The sequence below is a fragment of the Aptenodytes patagonicus genome, chromosome 7, assembly GCF_965638725.1.
Source record: "Aptenodytes patagonicus chromosome 7, bAptPat1.pri.cur, whole genome shotgun sequence".
Taxonomy (NCBI): domain Eukaryota; kingdom Metazoa; phylum Chordata; class Aves; order Sphenisciformes; family Spheniscidae; genus Aptenodytes; species Aptenodytes patagonicus.
In genome coordinates this window covers 46,450,664-46,477,136 of record NC_134955.1, presented here as the reverse complement: position 1 = coordinate 46,477,136, position 26,473 = coordinate 46,450,664, and the positions used below count along the sequence as shown (strand labels likewise).

General features: G+C 56.4%; 1 protein-coding gene across 1 annotated transcript in view; it reads left to right on the top strand.

Annotated features, from left to right (window-relative positions):
• The window catches only part of LTBP2 (latent transforming growth factor beta binding protein 2), a 75,482-nt gene that overhangs the window by 47,378 nt on the left and 1,631 nt on the right, over nucleotides 1–26,473 (top strand). Inside the window, exons 9-34 of the mRNA XM_076345104.1 lie at nucleotides 2,249–2,323; nucleotides 6,344–6,466; nucleotides 6,968–7,132; nucleotides 7,970–8,200; nucleotides 8,769–8,791; nucleotides 10,228–10,267; nucleotides 10,680–10,772; nucleotides 11,822–11,947; nucleotides 12,142–12,270; nucleotides 12,723–12,842; nucleotides 13,795–13,914; nucleotides 14,122–14,244; nucleotides 14,443–14,568; nucleotides 17,075–17,197; nucleotides 17,505–17,630; nucleotides 17,728–17,850; nucleotides 18,080–18,211; nucleotides 19,400–19,525; nucleotides 20,308–20,451; nucleotides 20,726–20,917; nucleotides 21,040–21,120; nucleotides 21,751–21,879; nucleotides 22,100–22,240; nucleotides 22,483–22,650; nucleotides 23,193–23,468; nucleotides 23,699–23,848. Of these exons, the coding sequence (XP_076201219.1) occupies nucleotides 2,249–2,323; nucleotides 6,344–6,466; nucleotides 6,968–7,132; nucleotides 7,970–8,200; nucleotides 8,769–8,791; nucleotides 10,228–10,267; nucleotides 10,680–10,772; nucleotides 11,822–11,947; nucleotides 12,142–12,270; nucleotides 12,723–12,842; nucleotides 13,795–13,914; nucleotides 14,122–14,244; nucleotides 14,443–14,568; nucleotides 17,075–17,197; nucleotides 17,505–17,630; nucleotides 17,728–17,850; nucleotides 18,080–18,211; nucleotides 19,400–19,525; nucleotides 20,308–20,451; nucleotides 20,726–20,917; nucleotides 21,040–21,120; nucleotides 21,751–21,879; nucleotides 22,100–22,240; nucleotides 22,483–22,650; nucleotides 23,193–23,468; nucleotides 23,699–23,848 (3,405 nt within the window). The remainder of the gene's footprint in view (nucleotides 1–2,248; nucleotides 2,324–6,343; nucleotides 6,467–6,967; nucleotides 7,133–7,969; nucleotides 8,201–8,768; nucleotides 8,792–10,227; nucleotides 10,268–10,679; nucleotides 10,773–11,821; nucleotides 11,948–12,141; nucleotides 12,271–12,722; nucleotides 12,843–13,794; nucleotides 13,915–14,121; nucleotides 14,245–14,442; nucleotides 14,569–17,074; nucleotides 17,198–17,504; nucleotides 17,631–17,727; nucleotides 17,851–18,079; nucleotides 18,212–19,399; nucleotides 19,526–20,307; nucleotides 20,452–20,725; nucleotides 20,918–21,039; nucleotides 21,121–21,750; nucleotides 21,880–22,099; nucleotides 22,241–22,482; nucleotides 22,651–23,192; nucleotides 23,469–23,698; nucleotides 23,849–26,473) is intronic.

Sequence of the window (26,473 nt, the reverse complement as noted above, 5' to 3'; positions counted from 1 at the left end):
CTTTTTCCCAGGCGTTGCCCTTTGCTGGGTTCCAGAGGAATGGCCTCCCGCTCCTACCAGCTTAATGGGAGAAGGGTGGCTGCTGATCCCCTTTGCAGGAAACTCAGGTGTCCTAGGCTGGTTTTTCAGGGGTTTTTGGCCGTCTCTGCTGTAGTTCGGCAACATCAGAGCTCGTGGAAGGAAATGGTCCTCTGCTCGAGTAACCAAGTACAAAGCTGAGAGTTAATAGCTTACATCCTCCTGCAGCCACACGCTGTCTTCCCTTGTGGCCAGGTCCTGGCAGAAAGAGAGCAGCCTCCATCCAGTACTTCAGAAACTGTCTTGGTTCCCCTTGGTACAGAGAGATCTGCTCACATTACATTACAGTTATTCTTTCCAGGGAATGTGAGTTTCTTTGCAAAATTAAGACATTTGTCTGCAGCCTCACGAGTGATTTGCTTCAGTAACGAGTCGCAGGTTTCTGCAGACTGGAGTCATACAAGTGCTGAGGTGGCACGAGACCTACAAGCTCACCCCCCATCACGGGTATTTTCTGCTTTGCCCTCTCCCCAGCAGCATCTGGCAGAGGGATGCTGCAGGATCTGTTTCTCTGCAAAGGCTTTTTGGAGAGGGAGCGGGGCTGTGACACATGTCATCGCTGTTTGATCTCTGGCATGCTTGGCTCCCCATCGGAGGGCTCGCACATAACGATGCTGCTTCATTTGAGCGTCTGTTATCACATTGTGCTGAGGCTGACAGATGCTTCCAAGCACAGTTAATGCCTGTCGGCAGCCCCGAGCCCACAGGCTGCAGTGTGGGAGGACCTGGAATCCCACCGGGGCACTGAGCCTGGAGTCCCTGAACCAGAGGTTGTTTTTTCTTTCCCAGAAGGTTGGAAATGTACCCAGCAATTCCCAGTATCACCAGCAACTCCCTCGCCCCTAACATCCAGATATTTGTAAGCACCTCCTGCTTACAATTCATGACTGAACTGTTGAAGGGGGTGAATAGATTTTTCGTCATTAGTCATTCATCCGTCCACTGAGGATCTCGCTGCACCCGGAACACCTTGTAGCTTCATTTAATACACCTGCGGAAACTAGGCTTTCTATTCTCCTTCCTGGTACAGGCTGGTGAACGGCTTGTTGTTCTCCAGTCTTTTACTTCCCAAGCACCTTTATTCTAGGAAGCTGGTCCCTAACTTTTGCCTTTCAAGAAGTGTCCTAGAATGGCTTTAAACTGCATTATAGGGTCAAAGTGTCCAGGACAAAAAGTTATGGACACGCCTGTTCTCTGCCTCCAGCGCATTGTTTGTGTTCTTAACCTTTGCAGGCTCTTTCTGACCATCTCTTGGCACAAGGATGGTCTCAGTTTGTCCCTGGTTCTCGAAAGCTGCAATGTGTTAGGAATCTGCCAGATCCTCAGTAAGGCTGTTGCCATGGAGGGCTTTCCACGTATGACACCAGGGTGTGTGCTGCTGATGCCAGGCAGGAGGAATTCGAGTGGTGGGAATACGGCTGGACAGTCACTTAGCTGTTACACACACTTCTTGTTCCCAAGCGTACGGTCCAGAAGACTAAAAAGAAACCCCACCCTGGGAAAAATCACGTCCTTAGGCAAAGCACCCTTCTTCCTACCCCACCCCATGCTTACTCACTTCCCAACCCGTCACCTCCTGGATTCCCTTTCCCTTGCTCCAAAATACGGTGCCTAAATTTGACCTCCTTGGAATTTATGGGCCACATTTTACTTGCCTTTAAAAAATTGGGAGAGATTTAATGGTACAGGTTATAGGCCATTTTGAAACCCACAAAACTATTTTAAGCAGCAATTTGAAATTTTCATTGATGAAACTGATCGGGGCAGGAAATCACATGCAGTAAAAAAGGGGGGAAAATGTAATAAGCAGGCCCTGGGCTGTTATTTCAGCATCTTGTCAAGGACCTGTGTCGTTCCTTTCACTCTGATCCCCCTTGTCATGTGCCACCTGGCTATCCAAGCTGGCCTGGGAGGAGCCAAGGTGACACAGTGGTAGATATGAAGTACAGGCAGCACCTCTGGGTCACCATTTTGGCACCTGCCAAGCAGCAGAAGATACCGCTTGTGAAATGTGGCTGCTCTCACCTTTCCTTCTGCCCTGGGAGTCATCAGAGGCCCATCCAAGGCAGACTTAGGGACCCTTTCCCCTCTGCAAGGAGGGCAGAGAGAAGGTAGGATGCTGGTGGCTGGCTCTACTGCTGGTGTCCCACACTGTTTGCTTTCTTCCCAGCACACCCTGTGATTGAGAATGGGCAGGTGGAGTGTCCCCAAGGATACAAGAGGCTGAACCGGAGCCATTGCCAAGGTAAGGATGCTGCTTTCATCTCTCTTTCTCCTTCCCGCATCCACTGTCAGAGCTGTAATTATCTACACAAGTAAAATACAGTTGTCTAACTCCCTGATACAGATCTACAAAGGACGTGACTTATAAAAATCCCTGTGCTTTCATCAAGCATAAAAAAAAACCAGGTAACACTGGACTACATGACTCAGCTGATAAGCATAGTCAGCGCATAGTTGGGCCAGCACAAGGAAACTCACCTGCTAAGTCCTACTGACACAGTAAGGACCTATGTTGCTGCTCTGCTACGTGAGTGTAAAAACACTTCTCCTGTCATCTGAAGCAACAGAAATTCTGTTGCCTGAAAACATTTGGGAAGGTTGTCGGCTTGTTCAGTTGTTCATTTTCAAGTGGGAGAGTGCCATAAAAGCGAGTCCTTCTGTTCCAAGCATGTCGCTTGCCCATGCTGCCAGGCTGCCCTGCCTGCCCCATGCTGCTGGGGTCTATCTGTTTCTCAACTCCCGCGGTCCCTCAGCTCTGTGTGAGGAAGGTGCCATCACTCCGCTTTTCTGTCCGGTTCATGTTTATTTGGCATCTCTTGGCCCACAGGGCTTGTGTTTTTCCGTGCTCTGACTGAAGTGGAATTTTGTGGTTCCCTTCTCGTGATTCATGATAAGCTGAGAGGTGTCATCTCGAAGATGCAGCAGGGAGCCTGGGCCCCGGCCATGCAAACCCAGGGCTGGCAATCCAATGACTCATCTCTTTTAGCTGGGACTTTCCACCATGCTTACTTAATTAATGATTCAGCCTCCCCACGTTGTCCTGGGGGAGAACTTTCAACAAGGCAACAGCTTCTATTCTCCTTGGTGCTCAGATCTCATCCCTTATGCAGCCATAGACATTGCTGCGGGTATGAGGAGCTACCCCAAGATATCGAATAGGAGTTGGAAGAGCAGAGCCACTGAGGGACTCATGTCAGTGAGTAGAGACCTGCAGCGCCTGCTCTGGATTTGTGTCCCCTCTGGAGCAGGGAGAGGCTCAGCACTCTGAGGAGCAGAGGGAGATGGCAATGTGGAGTTGGCTAGGAAGATGTTTTTGCACATGAACCATGAACCGGAGATTTGTGCCTCTGTGTGCTCCTTCATAAGCTGGGCTGGAGAAGTACTGTTCTGCAGACAGTCTGCTGCCTTGAGGTGCTTTTCCCATCTCTGCTGTTGCAGCGGGACATGTGTCAGGAAGCCCAGCACCTCACTCAGGGTCCAGAGTGAGCAATTTGGCTGATAGACTGTGGGAGAGGCTACACGGGGCCTTCTCTTGCTGGCCCAGGTGGGAGGGGAGCCAAGGGGCTAGACAGCAGCTGTTTGTTCCTGAGGTCATTGGCTGTAGGAGAGGAGCTGAGCTGGGAAGAAGCTGAGCTCTGGCTTTGCCGGCTGTCATCAAAGCACAGATGAGTGACTGGAGGAGGGCCCTGGCAAGAGCCCACTTTCCTCTGTTCTGTATGGACAGAAAGGGTTGTCTCTGGTGCCTTCCAGCAGAGGAACAAATGGCTTATCTCTGCAAGATCTCCCTTCCTTTCCTTCATCCCATTGACCAGGAACAAGGCTGCAATGAGTCTGAGTTGAGAGTGCCTGGCAGACCCAGTCAGGAAACCTCCCGGTGCTGCTGGGACCAGCAAGAAGGATGGCACCGGAAGTGATAATGTGGTTGCTAGACATGAGGCAAAGATTGTCTTGGAGGCTGCAGGCTGGGGTGCCTGGAGACAGTGGTAGGGAGGTATCACTGCACAGGACACATGCCAGCACCTTGGCGTCCGTATATCCTTGGTGTCCGTATATCCTTGGTGTCTGTTGCTGACTCAGTTCCTTTTTGCTCACCAAGCACCAGTGTAAACCAGCCTGCACCTTTCCACCACAGGCTGCCTGACCCAGCGTGGCTGTTTCTGACGAGCACTGGCAGGCTTGTGTGGGGTGGGAGGAAGCAGCTGAGACAGCTTACAGATCTCGGTTTGTGGTCCCTGAGGCCTCTTCTTGTGGGCCAGCGCTGTTGCTGGCATGCTGCAGGGGGTAGGAGTGCGTAGCCCCGAGCGTGCCTGCCTGCTTCTGTTCCCCGTGGGGATTTCCACTGCGGGTGGGTCCTCTGCTGCCAGTGGAATAGAGGGGGCTGGACTGAGGCCAGGACGTGGCCCTGTTTTATATTAAGCTCATAAAGCCCAGCCCTTGGTGCTTGTTTGTTTTGTGCTCTCATTACTCTAATCCCTTCAATCCCTTTGCTTATGTGGAGGCCAAACACTTCATCCACTTGGTGTGTTGGAATAACACAGTGCTCCAACCGTGTAGGGGAGTGACAGGGATGAGCGCGCCTCTTCTCTGAGTGGGGTTCCCAGCACATTTGGGGTCTGGCCACTGGTCTTTCTCATGAACTCTGTCCTGTGCTTGGTATGGAGCAGGAAACCATTACATTGCACAGCCAAACCCTACTCCTCCCTGGCCTGCCGCACATCCCTGTAGCTTTGGTACTTCCAATTGACTGAACATCATGGCCTGGTCTTGACGGCCCCTGTGTGTCTCAACCATGTATAGGGCAGCTAGTGGGGTGAACGGAGGAATTTAAGAGCACAAGACTGGGGAGGACCTCTCAGGTCATTAAGTCTGAACTCCAGCTGTCATAGCTGGCTGTGTGATACCCCCACTTCTACCAAGCAGTGATGCTTCAGCTCCAAGGAATAAGGTAGTGCTGGGAAAGCCGTTCCTAAGCCTAGCTGGTCTCAGTCAGGCTCTTCCTGTGTCTCCATTCTTCCGAGTGTCCCAGCAGCCCACCTCTGCACCCCTTCCACCTTGAGACAGTCAAGAGCAACACTGTGTGCTTTCAGGGCACCTGAGGTCTCACCAGGGCCTTGTACACTGGCATTAGGACTGCCCTGTGTCTTTGGAAAATGTTTGGCATGATGCTGCCTAGCACCACATTGGCATTTCTTGGTCTTGGCAGCTCGCAGCTGTCCTGTGAGCAGCGGGTGCGCCCAGGACCTTCTCACTGCCTGCTCCCACCTCTTAGCTTGTAGCATATGTTCCTGTGATTTGTCCCGGGGTGGTGCTGAGATTCATCCCACTCCTGCCACTCCGTGCTCCCATCCAGCTCTTCCTGCACTGCTTGTGCCTCCTGACACAGCACATTTCATCAGCACACTTACTTTTCTGGTGCCAAGCTCTTTAGTGAAGATACAAAGCTACATCAATCCATGAGGAGGGCTTCCTCCTCACTCTCCACCGTGAAAGCTGCCCTCAGCTCCCCCTTATGTACCTTTTGCCAATCCCTGTCTTCTCCGGCTTAGCTCATACATTCCTGTGTGATGCTGTAGGAAAGGCAGGTGCTGCAGGCCAAATAGATGAGACCAATGGTGTTTCCCTGGGATAAGCCCAGCTGCCTTCCTGAAGACTGCATCTGATGTATGCTGAGTCAGGGGCAGAGGCAGAGCTCAAGGCAGGGCTTGAGCTTGGCATCTTCCTGCTTGCTCAAGCAGTTCCCAGAAGAAGACACTACAGTGGCAACCTGGCGCCTGGCCCACCATCCCTGCCTGGCACTGGGCTCCGTGTGCCGGGATCAGTCACTGCCCTCCCTGCATGCTGGCACTGATTTTCTCATTCAGGATCCTCTGTGGATGATGGCTCCATATGAGCAGGACCAGGGGTCAGGTGAGAGGACAGGAGTCTCCAGTCCAGGCTTGCAAACAATAACCATGATGGCTGTAAGAGTGACCCTGCTGGGGCGGCTCGCCGGAGGGGCCACATCTGTTTTCCACGAGGACCACGGAGCAGAGGAGTCATTCACGAGCCATCCCTGCAGCTGCAGTGAGCGATCTCTGTGCCACAGATGTAGGACTGCTGTCAACGCGGAGGTCCCCACCATGCTGCTCAGCGCAGAGGCTGCCTCAGACACCAGCCCGGCTGAGACCCCTCAGTCTGTGGCATTTGAATGGGAGGCACTGGGTAGGGGGTTCAGTTCACCCTCAGCTTCCCCACATCTCACCGGGCTCTCTCCTTCTCATAGATATCAATGAGTGCTTGATGCAGGGCCTGTGCAAAGACGCCGAGTGTGTGAACACCCGTGGCAGCTTCCGCTGCACCTGCAAGCCTGGCACCATGCTGGACCCGTCCCGTAGCCATTGCATCTGTAAGTGCTCCAGGGAACCCCTCAATTTGGGAAAGGGGCCTGAGCAGGACCCCACAGCTGAGTGGAGGCTGCAGCGTGCTTCACGCCTCTTGCAAGTGTGGCTGAGTGCCTGCTATGCTGTGCTGCGCTTGTGTGCAGGATGGGACCCCATGCCTCAGGCCCTCTTCATCCATCATTCTTCCCCATGGACACCTCATGGCCCCTGCTGCTGTTCACTGCGGAGCCTAGAGGGGACATGGCTGCAGTGCAGCAGCAGAGGACACAGCCTCACGGGTTGAGAGAGCTCCCACAGGAGCTGGATTTGCTTGGGGCTGGCGCTGCTGTGGGGATGGCCCGATGGCTGAAGGCTGGGGGGTGTTCTGGGGAGAGGGTGGGGCAGCCCTCGGGACAGACTGGGAGGCACAGGCAAAGAAAGGCCCGAGGGGGAGAGGCTGAGTGTCCTCATTTCTCTGGTGAGCGTAGAGTTTGACCTCCGGCACTGACCCTACCATTGTGTTTCAGCGGACAAAGCGGTGTCGATGGAGCAGGGGCTGTGTTACCGCTCGGCAGCCGGAGGCATGTGCTCCTTCCCCCTCTCCCACCACATCACCCAGCAGATCTGCTGCTGCAGTCGCGTCGGCAAGGGCTGGGGGAAGAACTGCGAGGAGTGCCCCATGCCCGGCTCAGGTGAGACGTGCCCGCTTCGGCTTTGCCTGCTCTGGTTAGACTGGGGCTTGGGCTTGCCTGAACTTGCCACCACGCAGACAATTGCAGGACCCAGAGCTGAGCGATGCAAATGCTGGCCTATGAGATGGGTGCAGCAGCCCAGGGAGCAGACCTGGATAATACTGGGAAGACAGAGAAATCCCTGATGGGAAACCACTCTGTACCAGAGGGAGAGCACAGCCATGTCTGTGCCTGGCTTTGCTCGACAGTCCTTTTGTCTCTCGTACATCTTCTACTGGGATGAAAGCCAGGTGAGGATGAGTTTGGCATATCTCAGCATGGGGTAGGGTGGAGGGGAAAGCACCAAAATCCTCAGGGCTGGGAAAAGACTTCAGGTGGTTTGTGCAGAGCATCCTGAGTGATGTGCAAAGCGCTCAGTGCCGAGGTACCAGGGGTTCACTTTTATCTGCTCCCTTTCTCAGCTTGGACCTTCCTGTGGCATGATCCCTTCCTAGCAGTACTGACCCAGGGGAGGGATTTAGTTTTTGGTGTCTGGGAGTACCAGCCAGTGCCTGTTAGAAACCCACCCTGCCCTGTGAGCAGATTCCTTCTGCTCAAAGCATCCACCCACTGCAGCCCAGATGTGTTTCTATAAGGATTTAACCCTTACAAATCTCCAGAAAATTATAAGATGGGAGAAACTGGTACCTGCATTCACATACATGCCTGTCCATCTTCACTCCTTTCTTCCACTTGTCCCACCATCACGTCTGGGTGCGGTGAGCCAGGTGGTCCCTGCACCAGCCTCTTCCTTCCAACCACCTCCCTCTAAAGCTTTGATTTGATTTTCCCTCACAGAAGCCTTCAAGGAGATTTGCCCAGCAGGACATGGCTACACCTACTCCAGCTCTGATATCCGCCTGTCGATGAGGAAGGCAGAGGCAGAAGAGCTACCCCTCAGCTTGGAAGAGCAAGGGGAGAGCAGCAACTGGACATTGGACTGGGCGGCAAGGAGACAGCAACTGCAGGACAGCCTGCGTGGGAGCGTCCTGGAGGCATTCCCCCAACCTGGCACCTCGGCAGGAGAGGGTAGTGTGGGGTCTACTTTTTAAAGCTGCTCCATCTGGGCCCCTAGCAAGGATGGGCAAATTCCTAGGTCCTGCCATGCCCCCGTGGATGGACTTCTAGCTGATAAGGGCTTTCTACATCTGTATGAATATGCAAGATGTTCTTCAGCCCTACTAGTGTTCCTGGGGCATGAGACACAACATCTTCAAGCCTTTGGAGAGGAGGTTGAGTGTTTCAGGCTCCTGTGACCGCATCTTTACAGTTGGTGCTGGCTGGCCAGGCTGTCTCCACCAGGACCTCAGGTCTGTGTGGCAGCCCTGGTACTGCAGTCCTTGGGCTTTTGTCCGCCCCAGCTGTAGGGAAGTGTGACTGACTGCTTGTGCCAGCACCTGCTGGAGTAGAAGCTCCTGGGGTCTGTGCAGTGCCAGGAGAGGAGTCTGGGTGTGTTGGCTTTGGGAACAAGCTCTTGTGGAGGAGCGTGAGGGACTGAGCAGCAGTGTCTTAGAGGTGGGGTGAAGTTAGGGCAGCCAGGGTTTGAGGATGCCTGCCAGCCTTGTCTCTACTCACCATGCACTGTTTCACTTTCCAGGTGAAGTTACTCCTGCTGCGCAGGTGAGTAAGGTTTGTCTTGCTACATCTGGGTGCATCCATGGTAGCTTGATGGGCAGGAGGGGGGATGTCATACAAATAGGTGTCAGGGAGGTGTGAAATGTGGCCAGAGAGAGCACTAAAGAGAGCAAGTAGGTGCTGCTGGAGGGAACAGCATACGAACTGCAAACCCTACCCACCCTGGCTGAGTTGCCGTGGCTGAAGGCACTGTGCCATGTGCCTGCTCAGCCCTTGCTAAGAGGCCATTAGCTCAAACCAACAGGAGCTGGGAGCTCTGCTGCACTAGTTCATGGTCAGTGTTGACTCCAGCTGGCATTCGCTGGGGCTGGGGTAGGAGCCCAGGCTGCTGTCAGCCTGGCCTGGCTGCGGGCCTGGGCTGGCAGCAGGGGAAGGGAAACTGCTGCAGACAGCTTGAGGACCACTCCTCTCACAGAGTCCAGTGTCATGTTTAAGCCCAGCTCGCAAGCAGGTCTCCCTGTGTTGGCGTGGGCGCAGCAGAAACCCCACTGGAGCAGTCAGAGTGGGGGTCTCCCACACTGGCTGTGTGAATTCACCCTGTCTGATGGCAGCAGCCTGGGGACCGATTCTCTGCCAGGCTCTCCCGGGGCTGGGTTTCTTTATTATGAATATCACTTGAAAAATGTGTGTCTCTTGATCCCTGCTGTTAGTAGAGGTTGGCATATCTCTCCTGATCATCTCTGTGCCCCCCTTGCTATAGCAGCCCAGCCCTCAGAATGTACTTGCAGCCCCTCTGAGAGAGGGGACAGCACTGCCGTTATCACTGCTTCATAGACATGAAATGACTTGCCCAAGAACATGTGAGAAATCTCAAGACAGGGCAGAAATTTGAACCAAAGTTTCCAAATTTGAAGCGGAGCTAGGCTGGGACTTGTGTTGCTCAGCCACCTGTTTTCTTCATCTGTTGCGGAAAGTTCCTCAGAGCGGAGACCCAGGTTGTGCTTCGACATCTCCTTTGGCAGCCATGGGTTTGTCAGGAGGGGATGCCAAGAAAGAACACTGAGCACCAAGCACCCTTCTAGTAGGTAGCGCTCTGAGGCAGGTTGAAGCAATGGCTGTCCTCAGCCCTCCAGAGCCACCAGTGACAGTGGCAGTATTTACCGTGCCCGACTGCTCTTCCTGTCCGCCTTGCAGAAATGTTTGCCCCGTGGCAGTGCCCTGGGTCTCACCCACATGGCGTGCTGGCATAAGCCCTCTGCAGGTAGCCCCCTGGGCATGGCCAGGAGCTGTGTTTTGCTCAGGACAATGTGCTCAGGACAGAGTGGCCCTTCCAGCTGCACCCAGCCATGGCAGCTTCTCCTCCCAGCACAGTGCCTCAGGGAGCAAGAGGAGCCGGGAGGTGGATGAGAAAATGTCTTAGGGATGGTGCATCCCAGCTACATGCACGTGGATAGAGGCAGTCCTATGTTTCTGTCCCTCAGGGTGCTGCTGATGCCACCGCAGAGCCCGCCACACGCAGAGGTGAGCACCCGGCTGGCAGGAGGTCAGAGCAGCTGTGGGGAAGAGGACGGGGCAGCGAGGAGGGAGGAGAGCGGGGAAGTTGGGAGCTGCCTCCTCTGCACAGCAGCCCCTGGTGCTGGGCAGGACAGGCTCCCAGCTGGGCTGGCTGTGGGGCGGCATGGGGGACCCCCGCCACACTGCGGTGGCTGATGTGGGGCTGTAGGGATGGAGGGAGGTGGTGGCTCTCCAGCGAGGTGGAGGAGACTGTGTTAAATAACAACATGATGAAGTTGCTGCAGCCACCCTGCGGCCCCTTCCCATGTGCTCTCTTGGGGCTGTGAGTGCAGGGACACCCAGCATGGGTAAACCTTGGGTCTGCACCTCTGCCTGGGATCAGGGGCTGCACCTCACCTCTCTTCTTCTTCCTCAACAGAAGAAGAGGAATCCTGGCGTGGTCCTCCCCAGCCTGGCCCCCCCACCACCTGGGATGCTGCTGCTCCAACACAGATGCCAGTGCAGGGCTCGGGTGTGTGTCCACTGCTCTCGGGGACTTCCCTCCTCTCTCTGCCTGGTGCTATGGGGAAATTATGTCCTAAGCTCTGCCCAGGGGCTCTCTCCCTTCCGCAGCCTGCTTGTCTTCCCACATGCCTCACTTGATTTCCCAAAGAAAAGTCCCTACCCTACCACCCTGGGCTGTTGTCCCAGCCTGGCCCCGGCTGCTGCCAGCCAGGGAAAGCCGACTGGCCGTGGGGAGGCATGAGAGCGATCCCATACAGGGAGCAAAGTGTTTGGCTCTCTGGATCCTTCCCTGCCTGTAGCTCGTTTGCACGGTGCAGCGGTGGCTGCTGGGTGAGGGGGATCACGCGCCTGCTCCGGTGGCTTTGGCCCCGTTCCCCCCGCTGCGTGAGCTGACTCATCGGGAAGTGGGAGCACAAGGGGAGGCATGTGGCTCCCGGGGCGGCTTGTTTACTGTGCCGGAAACAAGGGCGCTGTTGTTCCAGGGTTGCTCAAGTGTCTGGGAGCGTGGCCCCTGCCCTCCGCCGGGGGCTGGAGCACCTTGGGGAGCAGGCCTGGCGGAGGCACCTTGCTGAGGAATGCGTCTTCCTCAATAGCCTTTTGTTTGGGGTTGGGTTGCCCCCCCGGCCAGCTCAGTGCCGAGGGGTATGCGGTGCCCTGCTACCCCCCCACTGCTGCCTGTGCCCCGCTTAGCAGGGTGGTGGGGGGGCAGCCCTGCTGTCACCCCAAAAGGAGGCCCCTCGCAGGTGCCAGGCTCTGCTGACAGCCCTCCTCCAAGGTGTGGGAATGGTCGGCTTCCTCACTGCCCTTTTGTGGGGCTGGGGCACAGGTGAGCAGTGTCTGGGGTGTCCCAGCTGGGCTCAGGCCAGATGAAGTGGTAGGGTCTGCCATGTCCTCTCTGCAGCCCTATGGGCACTGGCTGCCTGAAGACGTAGAGGAGCAAGCTGAGCCTGCTCCACCTCTCTCCAAGAAGGGAAAAAGCAGCCTTCCCAGCGTGGTGCTGGGGACACAAGGTAGACCCTGGACTGCTGCCCCCAACCCCATGCTCTGTTCTCCCAGTGATCAGCAGCTGTGCCTCTTCACCCCTCTCCTGTGGAGCCGGTGCTTGCGTGCTCACCCCGGAGGGATACAGCTGCTTGTGCCACCCCGGCTATACGTTGGACCCCAGCCACCTTCACTGCATCGGTAGGTTGGCATCTCCTCTGCCTGCTGGGCCTCGACAGACCTGTCGGTCCTTCAGGCTCCTGGGGGAAGGTTTTCTGGCAGCTCTGCTGAGCCCCTGCCCACCCGCTGCACCACGGGGCTGGCAGGAGGCTGGTAGGGGGCTGGCAGACAGCTGCTGTGGTGACTGCCTGTCTTCCTTCCTTGCCTGGGCACAGATGAAGACGAGTGCCTGAAAGATCCTTGTGCTGGAAAAGGTCGCTGCATTAACAGTGTGGGCTCCTATTTGTGCCTTTGCTACTCTGGGTACACCCTGGCTGTCTCGGAGGGCAAGCAGATCTGTCAGGGTAAGTGGTGTCTGCCTGGCACAGGGCTGCCACCTCCCCAGGCTCTCCTCAGTCTCTTGCCCTCACGCCCTCTCATGTACATGCATACACACATGGACTCATGCACACAGTGCACACACACACATGCACACCTGCACACACCCATGCACACCTGCACACCCTCCCTCCCTGCAGGCCTGCCCACAGACAGCCTGATCCATGGAGATCACCCTCTCCTGCTCACTCAGGGACAGGACCTTGCCCATGGAGATCTGGGCAGGAGCCTGTGATGCCAGCCCTGATCGCTGCTTCATGGCAAAGGCAGGTGTAAGGACAGATGGGGGATGAAGGAGAGCCCTGGCATGGGTCCCCGGGGCAGAGCCTGCTGCAGGTGGAGCAGCATCTCTCCTGCGCCCAGCCTTCCCCACGCTGGAGGGGGAAGACTTCAGGACTGTCTCCCTGTGTGTTGCCAGATCGAGATGAATGTGAGCAGCCCTCTACCTGCCAGGGACAGCAATGCATCAACACTCCCGGCTCCTACCGCTGCGAGTGCAAGGAGGGCTTTGCCATGGGCCCCAGAGGACAATGTGAAGGTGAAGCTTGCTGCTCCCTGTTCCCCTGCCCCTCCAACCCACCCTGTGCAGGGCTGAACACCTCCTTTTCTCACCACTCCATGTATCCTCCTGGAAGGGAGGAAGGACTCTCCCCCATGTTTGTCTGCCCTGTGCCGCCCCTGAGGGCTGCCTGTCCTCTCCTCTGCCTGCAGGAGGGACAGGCTTTCCTGGGCTGGGAGAGGGGAGTTCTTATGAGATCCTCTCCCAACTCCCCAAGGAGATCCTCCACGACCAGCCCATGCTGGCTTCCTATTCTGGCAGGAGATGCCTATGCATTTTCGTGCCAGCTTGACTCCATCATCAGACCCTCATGCTGGCAAGTGGACTGCAGGGAGAGCAGGCTGCAGAGACTCAGGCCACCTGTCCCCACAGCATCCCGCTCACGTGGCGCGACCTGGGCCCTTCAGACCATTCGACATTGTGAACATACGATGTGCCTGATCAAAGATCCCCCTTTCTCAGTAGCTCGTCTCCAACAGAGAGTGGAAGACTATTTTAGGAGGCAGTACGGGAAACAGGGCATGCACAGAATGCTGCTCCTCCCGCACGGCCTCCAGAAAGCACTTGCCTTAAGGACTTCCTGAGCTGGAGGCTGCATCCTAATCATAGTTACGAAAGTCCCTGATGAAACAGCCCTGCACAGATGTTCTCTGATCCCTTTCTCTGCCCATGCACATTCCTGGCCTTGGCAACATCCTGTGGCAGCAGGTTTCGCTGCTGGATTATGTTAGCCCTCAGGTGTGGGTGTAGGATCCTGAGTGATAAGTGGACTATAAGAAGTGTTGCTCAAGCCCTGGCGAACTCATCTTACCTCCTCTTGGGCATCACTGTCCCCCGGAGGGGGACTCTGAAGATCCAGCTGGAGGGGACGTACTGGAGAAGGCTGCACTGTTCGCCTTTGGGGGCCTGAAAGGAGTGTGTTTCTTGGCAGATATCAATGAGTGCGTGGATCCCAGCCCTTGCCCCCGTGGGAAGTGTGTCAATACGCTAGGCTCCTACAAGTGTGTCAGCTGTGGGGATGGCTACCAGCCCAGGAACGGGAGATGTGTTGGTGAGGAACGTGGGCTGTCTCTGGGTGGCACCCTTACCCCGTGGCAGTGCTCCCCGCAAGTCTCAAAAGGAGCAGGGGCACGGGCAGCACGCTCCACCCACGGGCAGCCAGCCTGTGTGGCCAGGGCACAGTGCCCTCGCAATTTGGGTGGCAGAGATGGCCCTGAGCACTCTCCCATTCCATATTGCTCTCTACTGTGTCACGCAGATGTGGACGAGTGTCTTGCGGAGGGGACCTGTGCTCACGGGCGGTGTGTCAACCTGGACGGCTCCTTCCACTGTTCCTGCTACCGGGGCTACAAGGTAGCACCTGACGGGAAGAGCTGCCAAGGTACTGGGGAGCCGTGAGTCCAGACCCTCTGAAGTGTCATGCACCCAGTCCAGAGGTTTCCCTGGGCTCTCCCTGAGCACTTGGCTCTGCCTGAGTCCTGGCCACCATGTAGGCTGGTTCCCTCAACACATCTGCCCCTGGTCATGGTTCCTCCACATCCTTCCCACTGATCCTGCTCTCCCTTGTGTGCTTATGCAGACATCGACGAGTGCACTGCCCAGGCTGCCTGTCCCTCCGGACTCTGCCTCAACACCGAGGGCTCCTACTCCTGCATGGCTTGTGACACCGGCTACGCTGTGTCCAGAGATGGCAGCACGTGTGAAGGTATCCCTTTCCCAGGGACAGAGGAGCGGGTGCTGGAGGGAATGAGGGAAGATAGACTGCCATAGCTGCATTATTTGTGGGGCCCGGAGACTTCTTTATCCTCAGGATCCTTCTCCAGCTCTTTAGCTCTCTGATCAGCAGATAGCGGGGGGCAGGGGCTGCAAGCAGATGTCACCTAGAGCAGCAGGAAGGTGATCTTCCTCACCCAGGAAAGGGATGGGGCGCAAGGACTCATTGATGAGACTCCTGGACTAATGGTGAACTGGGGGATGCTGACAAAGGCCAGAGGAGTACAGGAACCTGGAAACATGGGCAGAGACGAGCTGTGTGTGGTTCAGTTCAGAACTGCATGCCTGGAAGCATGTGCCCTGAATGTAGGTCCTCAACACAGGGAGAAACCTTGGGTCCACAGCCAGTGGAGAGACTGTGGGCACCCAGGGTTCATCTTTTTTCCCCAGCCCCTAATGTAACTTGGACATGTTTAAAAAGGAAAGAGTAGTTCAAGGGCTCTGCTGTGCCAGGTATGCATGGCAGAGAGTTAACACCAGCATGGATCTGTGTTGGTTGCTTTGCTCAGACATGAGAGTGCCCCATCCCAGCCTTACAGCCTGACTGCCCCAGCACAGGCAGGGAAAATCCCTCCCTGGTGGCTGCCCCCAGGGGACATACTGGGCTTGGGATGGCTTGATGCAAATTCCCTGTTTGGGGCAAGGGAAGGGAGGGGGCAGAGCTGGCAAAGGTATTTGTTTAAAGATTGGCCATGTGCTGCAAATTTCTCTCTGGAGCACTGCAGAGCTCTGCAGCCTGCACATAGCTGGCAAACAGAAGATCTTGCCTTTGATGTGACTCTCAGAAGACCCCCTGCATGGGGGGCCTCCAGTGGGGAAAGAGAGGGAGGCTTTCCTCCCTCTCTTCTCCTCTGTTTTGGTGTCTGAGAAAGCCAGCGTGAAATGAGCTTATTTTCCATCTGATTTTTGGGTGCAGTGGAAGAACCATGGTTTGATCCCTTCTGTCTGCCCTCCCCCTTTCCCAAGACTCCACGTGAGCCCCTTCTCAGCCACCTTGCCCCAGTCATGTCACGAGGGCACCTTATCAGGGTTCAATACTGTTTGGGTCACACCGACCCAATGGCAGGATGGCACGTTCTTCCCTGCCTTGGCTGGTGGCCTTGGCTGTGGATCTGGGTTTCATATTTGAAAAATGATAAGGGTTTTGTGATAGTTTTGTGATAAATAAACTAGGTTATGGTTCATCTCCAGAAGGATTCAAGAATATTGCTGCTTGCAACCCTTTGAGATTGAACAACTGGGAATCCTGCCCCGAGGCAGTAGGGAGCGATGCTCATTTATGCCTGTGGCGTGCTCAGTGCTCTGCAAAGGGGAAGAGAAGGGCCCTGCCCTGCCCTCAGGAGCTGCTAGTCTCAGGGCTTTAGCTCCTGTCAGGGGAAAAGAGTGCAGCAGGACCTTCTCCACTAGCATGTCTTCTGCTGCCTGCACACCAGCCCATCCTTCTGATGAGCAGCATCCTTCAATGCTTCCCCCTACCTCATGGGCCTGCAGGCAGTCTGCTGGCAGTCTGCTGGCATATTGCAGCCCTCTGTTAGAGGGAAGGCACCCCTCTCTCCTCTGCTGTGAGCAAAACCCTCAGAGTGCGAGCAGGCTCTGGCCAAGGCCTGGGGGAGTTGTGTTGGAGAGGGTTTGTGGGGAGCTCTGCAGCTGGGTAAGAGCTGATGTAGGCCTCCGGCCAGCTTTGCCAGGAGAAGGACATTGTAGGCAAGCCTGGCAGGTAGGAAAGCAGAGCCTCAGAAGGTATGGCTGGTGCTGGGTTACTTTCCTGATGTTTGCTCTGTGCAGTTGGCTGAAGAGAGGGTTTGTCAGCAACTGTGGCTCTGTGGCTCTGTGCTGGCCTCTTCGTGGTTGTGGTGCCCAGTGCAGAGCTCTGCTGGGGAGGTGGACACTGGGGTTAGCAGTATCCCTGTGCTCGCAGAATCACAGAATGGCTGAGATTGGAAGGGACCTCTGGAGATCATCTTGTCCAACCCCCCTGCTCAAGCAGGGCCACCTAGAGCTGGTTGCCCAGGACCATGTCCAGATGGCTTTTGAATATCTCCAAGGAGGGAGACTCCTCAACCTCTTCAGGCAGTCTGTGCCAGTGCTCAGTAATCCTCACAGTAAAAAAGTGTTTCCTGATGTTCAGATGGGACCTCCTGTGTTTCAGTTTGTGCCCATTGCCTCTGGTCCTGTCACTGGGCACCAATGACTTGGTGCTGGGATCCAGTTTATCCTGGTCCCTATGATGGAGGGGAGTGAAGGGTCTGGGCTGACTCCTCACACCCAAGTAACAGGGAGTCTCTGCCCTCATCTCACTGTAACGGGATGGTCTGGGAGGGCAGCTCAAACCCACCTTGCAGTCCAACAGCTGGGTGATGGCTTCTCTGGGTGGGGATCTTCTCCAGTGGCTGCAAGAGCTGGGGCCTTACTCTGCGCTGTGCCCTTCTGCTTGGCAGATATGGATGAGTGTGAGGACCCTGCTGTTCAGTGCCTGGGGGGAGAGTGCAGGAACACCCCGGGCTCCTACGAGTGCCACTGCCAGGCTGGCTTCGAGCTCATCAATGGCACTGTGTGCAAAGGTATGAACCCCATCCCTGCAGCCCTCTGGGTCCAGGACATACAGCCTCCCTATAGATCCCCCTTCTTTCTCAGCAGGGAGGATGCCAGTGCCAAGGCAGGTGATGCCACCATGCATGGCACATCCATAAGTTTGTAGCCAAATGCAGGATCACCATGGACAGGGAAGATCTCTGTCTCCATGGCGAGAAAACCAGGGGCCAGGAGCCCTGTGAGGGCTGCCTGTAAGAGACTGGGGAGAGGGAATCCATGTGGCTTAGGATGTCGTCCAGAGCTGGGCGTATGGCCCTGACTTTGCTCCCTCTGCAGATGTGAATGAGTGCCTGAACAGCGAGATCTGCAGCCCCAATGGCGAGTGTCTCAACAGTCACGGATCCTACTTCTGCATTTGTGCTCCTGGCTTCTCAAACATGGCTGGCGGAGTCAGCTGCCAGGGTGAGCTGGAGGATGGCAGGGACATACCTCGGGTCCTGCCCTCTGCTCCCTCCCCTGCTGTGAGATCCAGGCTGACGATTTTGGCCTGATTTTGCAGATGTGGATGAATGCGCAGACAAGTCCCGGTGCTCACAAGGCCAGTGCCTGAACACAGAAGGCTCCTACAGGTGTCTGTGTGAAAATGGGTTCAAACACTCCCAGGAGACTGATGACTGCGTGGGTGAGAGCTCATCACTGGGTAGATCAGCCCCCTGGGATTTGGGGGGATGGATGCAGCCAGTGCAGGGGGGAGGGCAGTTCTGCTCACAGCACCCAAAGTTGCTGGCGACTTGTAAGGAGGACTAGCAATGGCTCAGGGCCTCTGGCCAACTGAACTTGACCCAGGTGCTGCAGTGAGCAAGCAGGGTCCCCATCTGACCATCCTCATCCCCTTGCCCTCCTCCCTGCAGACGTGGATGAATGTAAAGAGTACGGGGATGCCATCTGCGGCACGTGGCGGTGCCAGAACAGCCTGGGCTCCTACCGTTGTATCATGGGCTGCCAGCCCGGCTTCCACTGGACCCCCTTGGGTGACTGCATCGGTGAGTACAGCCCTGGGTGTCCTTATCCCTCCTCCTGGCAGGGACAGGGTGGCTGTGGGACATTTCTGCCAGGGGTGCGGGGGAGAAGGAGGAGGAAGCATGTGGCTGGTGGAGAGGCAGATAATGCTGAGAGTTTGTTTTCTTGGCTGAGCTGCCTGCTTGTGTCTAGACTTCTCTCTTCCTGGCATCTGGAACAGACACCGCATTGTGCTGCTTTCCGCTCAGGGAGAGTCCTGGGCAGGTTACAGCCATTCCAGGCTTGGGGCTGGACCGCAGCTCCCTGTAAGCTGTGCTTGCTGGGGCTGCTGCCTGTGCCAGTCACCTGCCTGGCAGGGCTGGGTGAGGGGAAAGGCTGCTAGTACCACCATGTGCTAGGCTGGGGAGTCTGGGTTTGGAGTTCAGGCTTCAGCAAAGAGGAAAGAGCAAAGGGGTTTTTGCAGATTTTGAGGCTCCCCCCTGGCTCAGGGAAGGCTGCAGCAAGGAGGAGCTGCTGCCAGCCACTGGGCTCAGGGCTGCGCCAGGACTCAGACTTAGCATGTGGAGCTGCTCCTGGCCTTGGGAGCAGTGGGCTGTGGGCACGTAGCCTGCTCCAGAGAAATATGCCCCATGCAGTGGTAGGAGGGGAGTGGGATGCAGCCAGCAGGGCTGTAAGCCTGCCCTGCGTAGGCAGAGGACCCAGTTGTGACTGTCCAACCCCACTGGGCTGGGGCAAGGCAGAGATTACTCCCTGGCCCTATAGCAGTTGGAGAAGGACCAGGTAAAGAAGAACTGGGCAGGAGGGTAACATCCTAGATCTGTCTGCACTTGCCCCACACACTTCAGTTGCACCCTTCTATCTCCTGCCAATGTGAGCCTGTAGGCTCTGTGTCCCTTTACACCTCTGCAGGGACCTGTGCTACCCTCAGTCACCCCTGCCAGCCACCTCCCACGCTTCCTATCCATTTCCCATTCCCACTCTGCTCCTGTCGCTCTATCCATGCTCTGCAGCTCTGGATGCTGCAGGAAGCTTCTCTTAACACGCACATCCATAGCAGGGAAGTGAGTGGGGCAGCCAGACCCAGTCCCTCACATCAAGGGAATGCCTGCCCCATCCCCAGGTCTTGGGGTCAGAGCAGAAGGACCTGGGCAGGGGGGGTCTACTGGGAGACGTGGGGTCTGGGGCAATTCCTGCTCTCCGCTCTGCTGCAGACATAGATGAGTGTGCCAATGAGACACTGTGTGGGAGCCACGGCTTCTGCGAGAACTCAGACGGCTCCTTCCGCTGCCTCTGCGACCGTGGCTATGAGAGCTCGCCCTCCGGGCACTACTGTGTTGGTGAGTCTCCCGCAATCACTCTGCCAGTCAGTGAGGGAGAGCCATCGGCAGATGTCAGGCTGGTGTCCCCACTGTGTGACAGCTCCTGGGGCATGGACGGGGGCTGCATCTATGCATGGAGAATCCCAGACATGGACCGGGCAGCTCATGGAGGCAAAACTCCTCCCCTTAGCACAGCAGATCCTTGGGACTGCAAAGGAGCAGGCCCCTATAAAAAGGCGAGCGGCTCCCAGTGAACATGGAGCCCTTCTCCGTGCAGGTGGAAAGGAGGTGCTTGGGGGCTGGAGGCACTGAAGGTGCTAGAGAGGTACTTTAATGGGTGCCTGGAGAGAACAGGCAGGGTGTAATATAAGGAAAAACATTTTCACCGTGAAGACAGGCAGGCAGTGAAACAGATGGCCAAGATGGCTGTGCAGTCGCCATCCTTGGAGGTTTTAAAGACCCAACAAGATAAAGCCCTGAACATCCTGGTGGGATCCCATAACTGACCCTGCTTTGAGCAGGGGGTTGGACTAGAAACTTACAGCAATCCCTTCAAACCTGGACGATCCTGTGATCCAGTGACTCACTGCAAGCTGGAGTTCGGGCTCCTTGAATCCACTGAGAGCAGGGCAGGAAGCTCTTGCCAGACTTGTGTTGAGCCATGGTGTGAACAGAGCTCTCAGCTTGTCCCTAGCAGCTTCCATCTCCCTGCTGAAGGGTGACCCCATGCTGCAGACCATGCACAGACTGCCCATGCAGAGGCAGGGCGCCAGCTGCCATCGCTGCCCCTTGCTTTGCAGATGTGAATGAGTGCGAGCTGATGGTCGCCGTGTGCGGGACTGCGCTCTGCGAGAATGTGGAGGGATCCTTCCTCTGCCTCTGCCCCAGCGATCACGAGGAGTATGACACACAGGCAGGGCAGTGCCAGCCCCGAGCAGCCATGGGTGAGTAGGCAGCTAGGACAGAAACACGGGTGGCAGCTAGAGCAGGAGCGTGGTAGCCCTGGCTGGGGTGAGATAAAGCTGAGGGGCTGCCAGGACTGTACAAGTCCATGCAGGCATGGGCAAGTTTTCGTCTGGGGAGAGCTGAGGAGCCTGAAAGTGGGGACCTGGGAAGGCCACGCTGCCAGTGATGGGTGTGCTCTGGGACCTCCTAGGTGTGGGATGCTGTGCTGGGGTGCCAAGGACCCCATCCCGTCCCTGCTCTGCTGTCTTCTAGAGGGCCCTGAGACACACACAGCCCACCTCTCTGACAGTGCAGAGCGCAAGCAGTGCTACTACCACATCAATGACGTTCGCCTGTGTGACAGCGTCCTGGCCAAGAACATCACCAAGGAGGAGTGCTGCTGTACTGTGGGGGCAGCCTGGGGTGACAATTGTGAGACTTACCCCTGCCCCATCCTGGGCACAGGTAGGACTGTGGCCCCACCACACCAGGCAAGGCCAGTGCTCTGCCCGCCAGCTCCACCTTGGTTGCACTGACGAGCTGTTTCTTTTCTTCCCATCTCCCCTTGGCATCTGCCTCCTGGCCAGTGGAGTACCAAGAGATCTGCCCTCTCGGGAAGGGCTATGTTCCCCAGGAAGATCTGCTCTCAGGAAAAGTTTCTTTCACAGGTACTAGCACCATTGTCTCTCATTTCTTCCAGGGGGAAGAGAGAGGGTGCTGTGCAAAGCCCTGCGTGGAGATGCATTCACAGAAATATCTCCCTGGGGCTGTGGTGGGGGATGCTAACATCCTGCTGCTGCTTTCCTCCATCCAGAGAAATCCCAGATTGCCAGCATCACCGAGCTGGAAGTGCCCCTTCCTCCAGTCCTGCCTAACTGCTGGCAGTGACTCTTTTCTCGGTGTAAACCTCCCATGCCCATTTCGAACCAGGGATGGGGTCCAGTAAGACACAACCCTTCCAGTTACTGATAGATCTCCCAGTGGCCGGCTGGCTCAGTCTTTGGCACTTCACCTCCAGGAGGTTGTGTTCTTGACCTTCCAGAAACACACACGTGAATTTCCTATTTGTGAAAGTATCCTGTTCCCTGTCATCCCTCCTCCTGCTCTGCCTGTGGATGCTTCCCCCTCTGCTCCCAGGCATGTGGCCGGTGGGAGAGGCGGGGGGCTCACTCGGGGACCTGCTGCCAGTGATCCAGGCCAAGGTGCCAGGCTGACTTTCTGCGGGCACAGCACCCAGCCTGCCTGCTTCCACGGCTCTGCTCCCTGAGATGCTCTCTCCCTCCCTCCATCCCTCTCAGACATGGACGAGTGTGAGATATTTGGCTCTGAGTTCTGCCGCAACGGACAGTGTTTGAACACGGTACCTGGCTACAAGTGCTTCTGCCGTACAGGCTACTTCTATGACTCCAGCAGGCTTGAGTGCGTTGGTAAGATGGCCTCAAAGAGCAGCGGGGGCCCCCACCATGCGCAGAGGGACAGCTGTGCTGCTGCACCCAGAGTTGTCCTTGCTGCCCACACTACAGGGTCAGCTCTGGGTGACAGGCTCCTGGGACCCTCCCGGGGAACGAAAGAGGAGGTGGCAGGCAAAGGGTCACATTGCCCATGTCTGCCAGCCTGAAACATTGCTTTGTCCTTGTGCGTGGGCAGACCAGGACGAGTGTCAGAACGAAGTGTACTGCATCAACGGTGAGTGTCTGAACACAGACGGCTCCTACCACTGCTTCTGCAGCCTCCCTCTCGTGCTGGATGCCACCGGCAACCGGTGTGTGAACCTCTCCAGCAGGGCAGGTGAGCCCAAGCCCCCGCTGCAGCACACCTTTGCCCCGCACATCCTGCCCCGCAGCTGGGTCCCCCGGGAGGGAGCAGCGGGTGGGGGCTCAGTGCTGGGCTGAGGGGTGCCGGTGCCAGCACAGTGTGCAGCCAGGGCAGGGGGGCAGGAGCTGGGGCACACGTTTGTCCCTTTCAGGACAAGGGGGGGTGGCACTCTTCTGGATGATTTTTATGGCATCCTTTGCTCGTGGCACTCACAGATGCGTTGGAGGAGTACGAAATCCACCTGGACGTCTGCTGGCAGACCGTTGCCGACTACATCTGCCAAGACCTGCTGCATGGCGAGCAGACCACATACACGGAGTGCTGCTGCCGGCTCGGCGAAGCTTGGGGCCAGAACTGTGCGCTCTGTCCGCACAGGTCCTCCGGTGAGTGGGGTGGTGTGGGCAAGCATCCCCTGGTAGAGGTGGGGATGGGCTGGGCTGCTGCCGGTCGTGCTGGGCAGGGCTGGCTGTGTATGGCTGCACTGAAGGCTCCTCTTGTTGTCTGCATTGCCAAAGCCAGCCCAAGAAGTGGGTGACTCCCCCACTTCTCCACAGCTGAGCTGCACCAGTGGGTAGGATGTACCTGAAACTGGTTTGCAATGAGTCCGAGGTGTCTGAGGGCAGAGTTGCTCTGTGCATCCTGCTGCTCCTGCTTAGCTTGGGAGAGGTGAGGCAGTGGCAGCCCGGGATGGGAGCACACTGGGAATTGGGGTTCTCACTGCTCAAGGACTTGCCGGGCCTGGACAGGAGCTGGTCTTCTCAAAGATGGGGTGCTGTCAGCAAACTACAGAGCTGCAGCTTTGGAGGCCATTGAATGCAGGCCTGGCTCAGCTGGCCCGGTGTGGATGCACCCTCTCCAGCTATAGCAGACCTACCTCTCTTGAGCCGGGCTGCACTGACACTTCCTTTTCTCTCACCACTTACAGCTGATTTTGCTTTCCTGTGTAATGGGGCCAGTGAAGACAGCGAGAGAGGGGCTGAGCTCCGAGAAAGACCTAGGTATGAATATGGACCAGGCTTGGAAGACCCCCACTATGGCCTTCCCAGCCCAGATACGGGTCCCTACTACAACTACCTGGAGTCTGAGTACGGAAACCCCGATGCTGGTTTCCCTCGGAGGGAACCCGACAGTGAGTTTCGTGGCAGCCCTCTCCACCATGGCCCAGGGCGGTCCCCACCCCGCTACCTGCCCAGCCAAACTGGTGAGTACTGGGAGACACAGAGAGGTGCTTTCCCACCCAGCCTGTGTCCATGGGGACTACCTGGTGGCTCCCACCCCGGCCAGGATGCTCCAGGCTTGGAGCAAGCTCTTTTCCTGGCTGCTCTGCATCGGTCCTGGCCCCACCAGCACCATCTTGCCATGTACCTGTTGTCCCCTCCATGGCTGGGTGGAGGATCACCCTGCTCTGACACCGTCTTGCCACCCTTCCAGGCCTCTACGAGGGCTTCGAGGGGCTGCAGGCTGAGGAGTGTGGGATCCTCAACGGCTGTGAGAACGGGCGCTGCGTGCGCGTCTGGGAGGGCTACACCTGCGACTGCTTTGATGGCTTCCAGCTGGACATGACCCGCATGGCCTGTGTGGGTGAGTGGCGGCCAGGGCCAGCCCGGGGGCTGCCGGGGGCTGCAGCCGGGGCTGTGCGGGCAGCCTGGCCCTGGCATCCCTTGGCGGCTGCCGCTCTCTGGCGGTGCTGGCCGGGACAGCTGCCGGAGGAGTCCCCGCGCTCCCTGGTGCTTCCATCCCACAGAGCTGGGAGGACCGTCCTGGAGGTTCAGCCGGCCACTTTCTGCTGGCAGCTAAATCAGGGCACCTCAGGGCATCGCAGGGAGCAGCTGATCGCTCCCTTCTTCGCATAACGCTCTTGTACATCACCAGCCACTGTTACACTATCCCTGCTTACTTTCCTCTACATTCACCACTGCCCTGGTGAAATTCCTCACTTTCCACCCTGCCCTATGAGACACGGTCTCTAAAGCTTCTCCCTGCATCTCCTCTACATCCCTATACCATGTCTCCATCCTTTTCACATGCAGCTCCCCAAGCCAGCTGAGGCCCCGGGCACTCAACAGAGCAGATGAAGACCTCTTTTTCCTTAGGCACGGCACTTAATCCAGCTCCCAACATCCTTATTGCATGACACAATCATGCAGCTTTTTCATACAGAACCTGTGGTCTCTGCCTCCCCAAATGCTGCTGGGCAGAATGGCTGCCTGAGTTATTACTCCCCCTTCTGCATTTGTGCAATGTTTCCCTTTCCTTGGCCACAGTGCTTTGCACGTGCCTTCAGTGAATTTTGTCTGGTTGATTTTGGACCGCTTCTCTGCTTGATCAGAATGAGTCTGAACCCTAGGGCCCCCTCCAGAGTGCTGGCATCACACATACATTTCATAATCATGGGGATTCTTCCTTCATCCACCTTAATGACAACATTGAATGCAGTAGGGGTCAGGACAGACCCCCACAGGCTGTGCTTTAAATGGCTTTTATTTTATCAGCCAGGTATTGCTAATTATCTTTGGAGTGCAGCTTTGCAGCCCATTGTGCAATTGCCACGGTTTCATCTAGACAGTATTTTCTCAGTCTGCTTGAGTGTGTCATGTGAGAGTGTGTTGAAATCCTCACTGTGGCCAAGGCACATCATATCCACCGCTTCTCCCTTATCTGACACACCAGTTATCAGGTCAGCGAAGGGAACCAGATTGGCTTAACGTAATCAGGCCTTAACAGATCTGCACCAGCTATTTAATGACCCTGATATCCTTTGGAGGGTTATGACCTAATCACTCACAAACCTGGTCTGCTTAAGGGAATGGAGGTGAGCAGTCTGTAATTCTGGATTCTCCCTTCTCTGGTTTTGAAGATAGTTACCAGATTTACCCTTCCTTGGGTCTCTGAGGCCTCCTTTATCCTACATCTCAGAGAGAACTGCCAGCTTTTCAGGGACTGCAGGAGCATTAATCATGTGAAGATGAGCTGCAGCAAGCCTTTAGCAATATGGATGTAATTGCTTTATCTATCTGATTGTCGAACCTCTCCATCACAGTATGGGCCTTGCCCTCCCTGTGCTCCTGCACCCTCGTTTAAACATTTCAAACATGGTCTGCGCCCTGTCTGGTCACCACGAGCATTTTTATGATGGCTGGAACAAAGCCCGCGTAAGCTGCTCCAGCCAGCTCGGCTGGCTTTTGTTTCCTCCACCGATAAGGACCAGACCGACATTCCCCATTGTTTCCTGCTAACATATTTATGCAGCCTGTGCTTGTTGCCTTTAGTGTCCTGGACTAACTAGCACGCATTTTACACTGGAGCCTGTCTCGGTTTTTTTCCCTTCAGTTCTCCTATGTGGTGTTTAGCCATCCCCATGTTTTTACCTTGCTGACTTCAGGCCTTTAGAGTACTCCTGCAGCTGCTGCAGTGTTTCCCCTCTCACCTCCCTATAGGGATAGCTTGCTCTCGCCCCGCCGGACCCACTGCCTGCCCCCGCCCCTGCCTAAGCGGGCAAGCTCCAGAACTTGGTGTGCACTGCTAGTGCGACTCTACCGCTTCTGGTTTTTGGGTGCCTCTGGGCTAAGTAGCCTTGTTTTACTTCTCTCGATTTGGTGGTCCACAGCCAGACCAGCTTGGCTGCTCTGCCCCCTTTTACCTTTCCCTGGAACCCCCAGCAAGGCTGCCTCCCCCCCACTTCCCAGGCTGTGGGGCACATCTCCCTTGATGTGCTGCCTAACATCTCCTCCTTGGGCTTCTGAGCAAGCCCATCCCATCCATGGTGGTGTTCTGGTCCTGAGGTTTAGCCCAAGTCCGCAGTGCCCATTCAACCATTGCTTTGGCTGCGTACAAAGGCTGCCTTGTTCCTCAAGCTCTCTCATCTCGCATTTCCCCTCTCCTCCTTCTTCCTCCCATGACTGCTGTGCTTCCTCCCACCGTACCTGGAGGTTTTGCTTCCAGCCTCCCTCTCTTGGGGTTGCACTTCCCTTTTTTTGCCAGATGGCCCCCTCCACCTGTGCTAGGGATAACCTGAGGTTCCCGGGGTGGCAGAGCTCTACAGTCCTCCCGGGGTCCATCTGTCACTGCCGGGGCCTTTGCTCTCCCATGGGTGGCTGGCTGAACCCATCAGCTGCTCCCCACTCCCACTGGATCTGTGGGGGGGTGAGGCTGGCATTTGTGCTCAGAGGGCTCGGACCTGCCTTGGCAGGTGAGGATTTGGGCTCT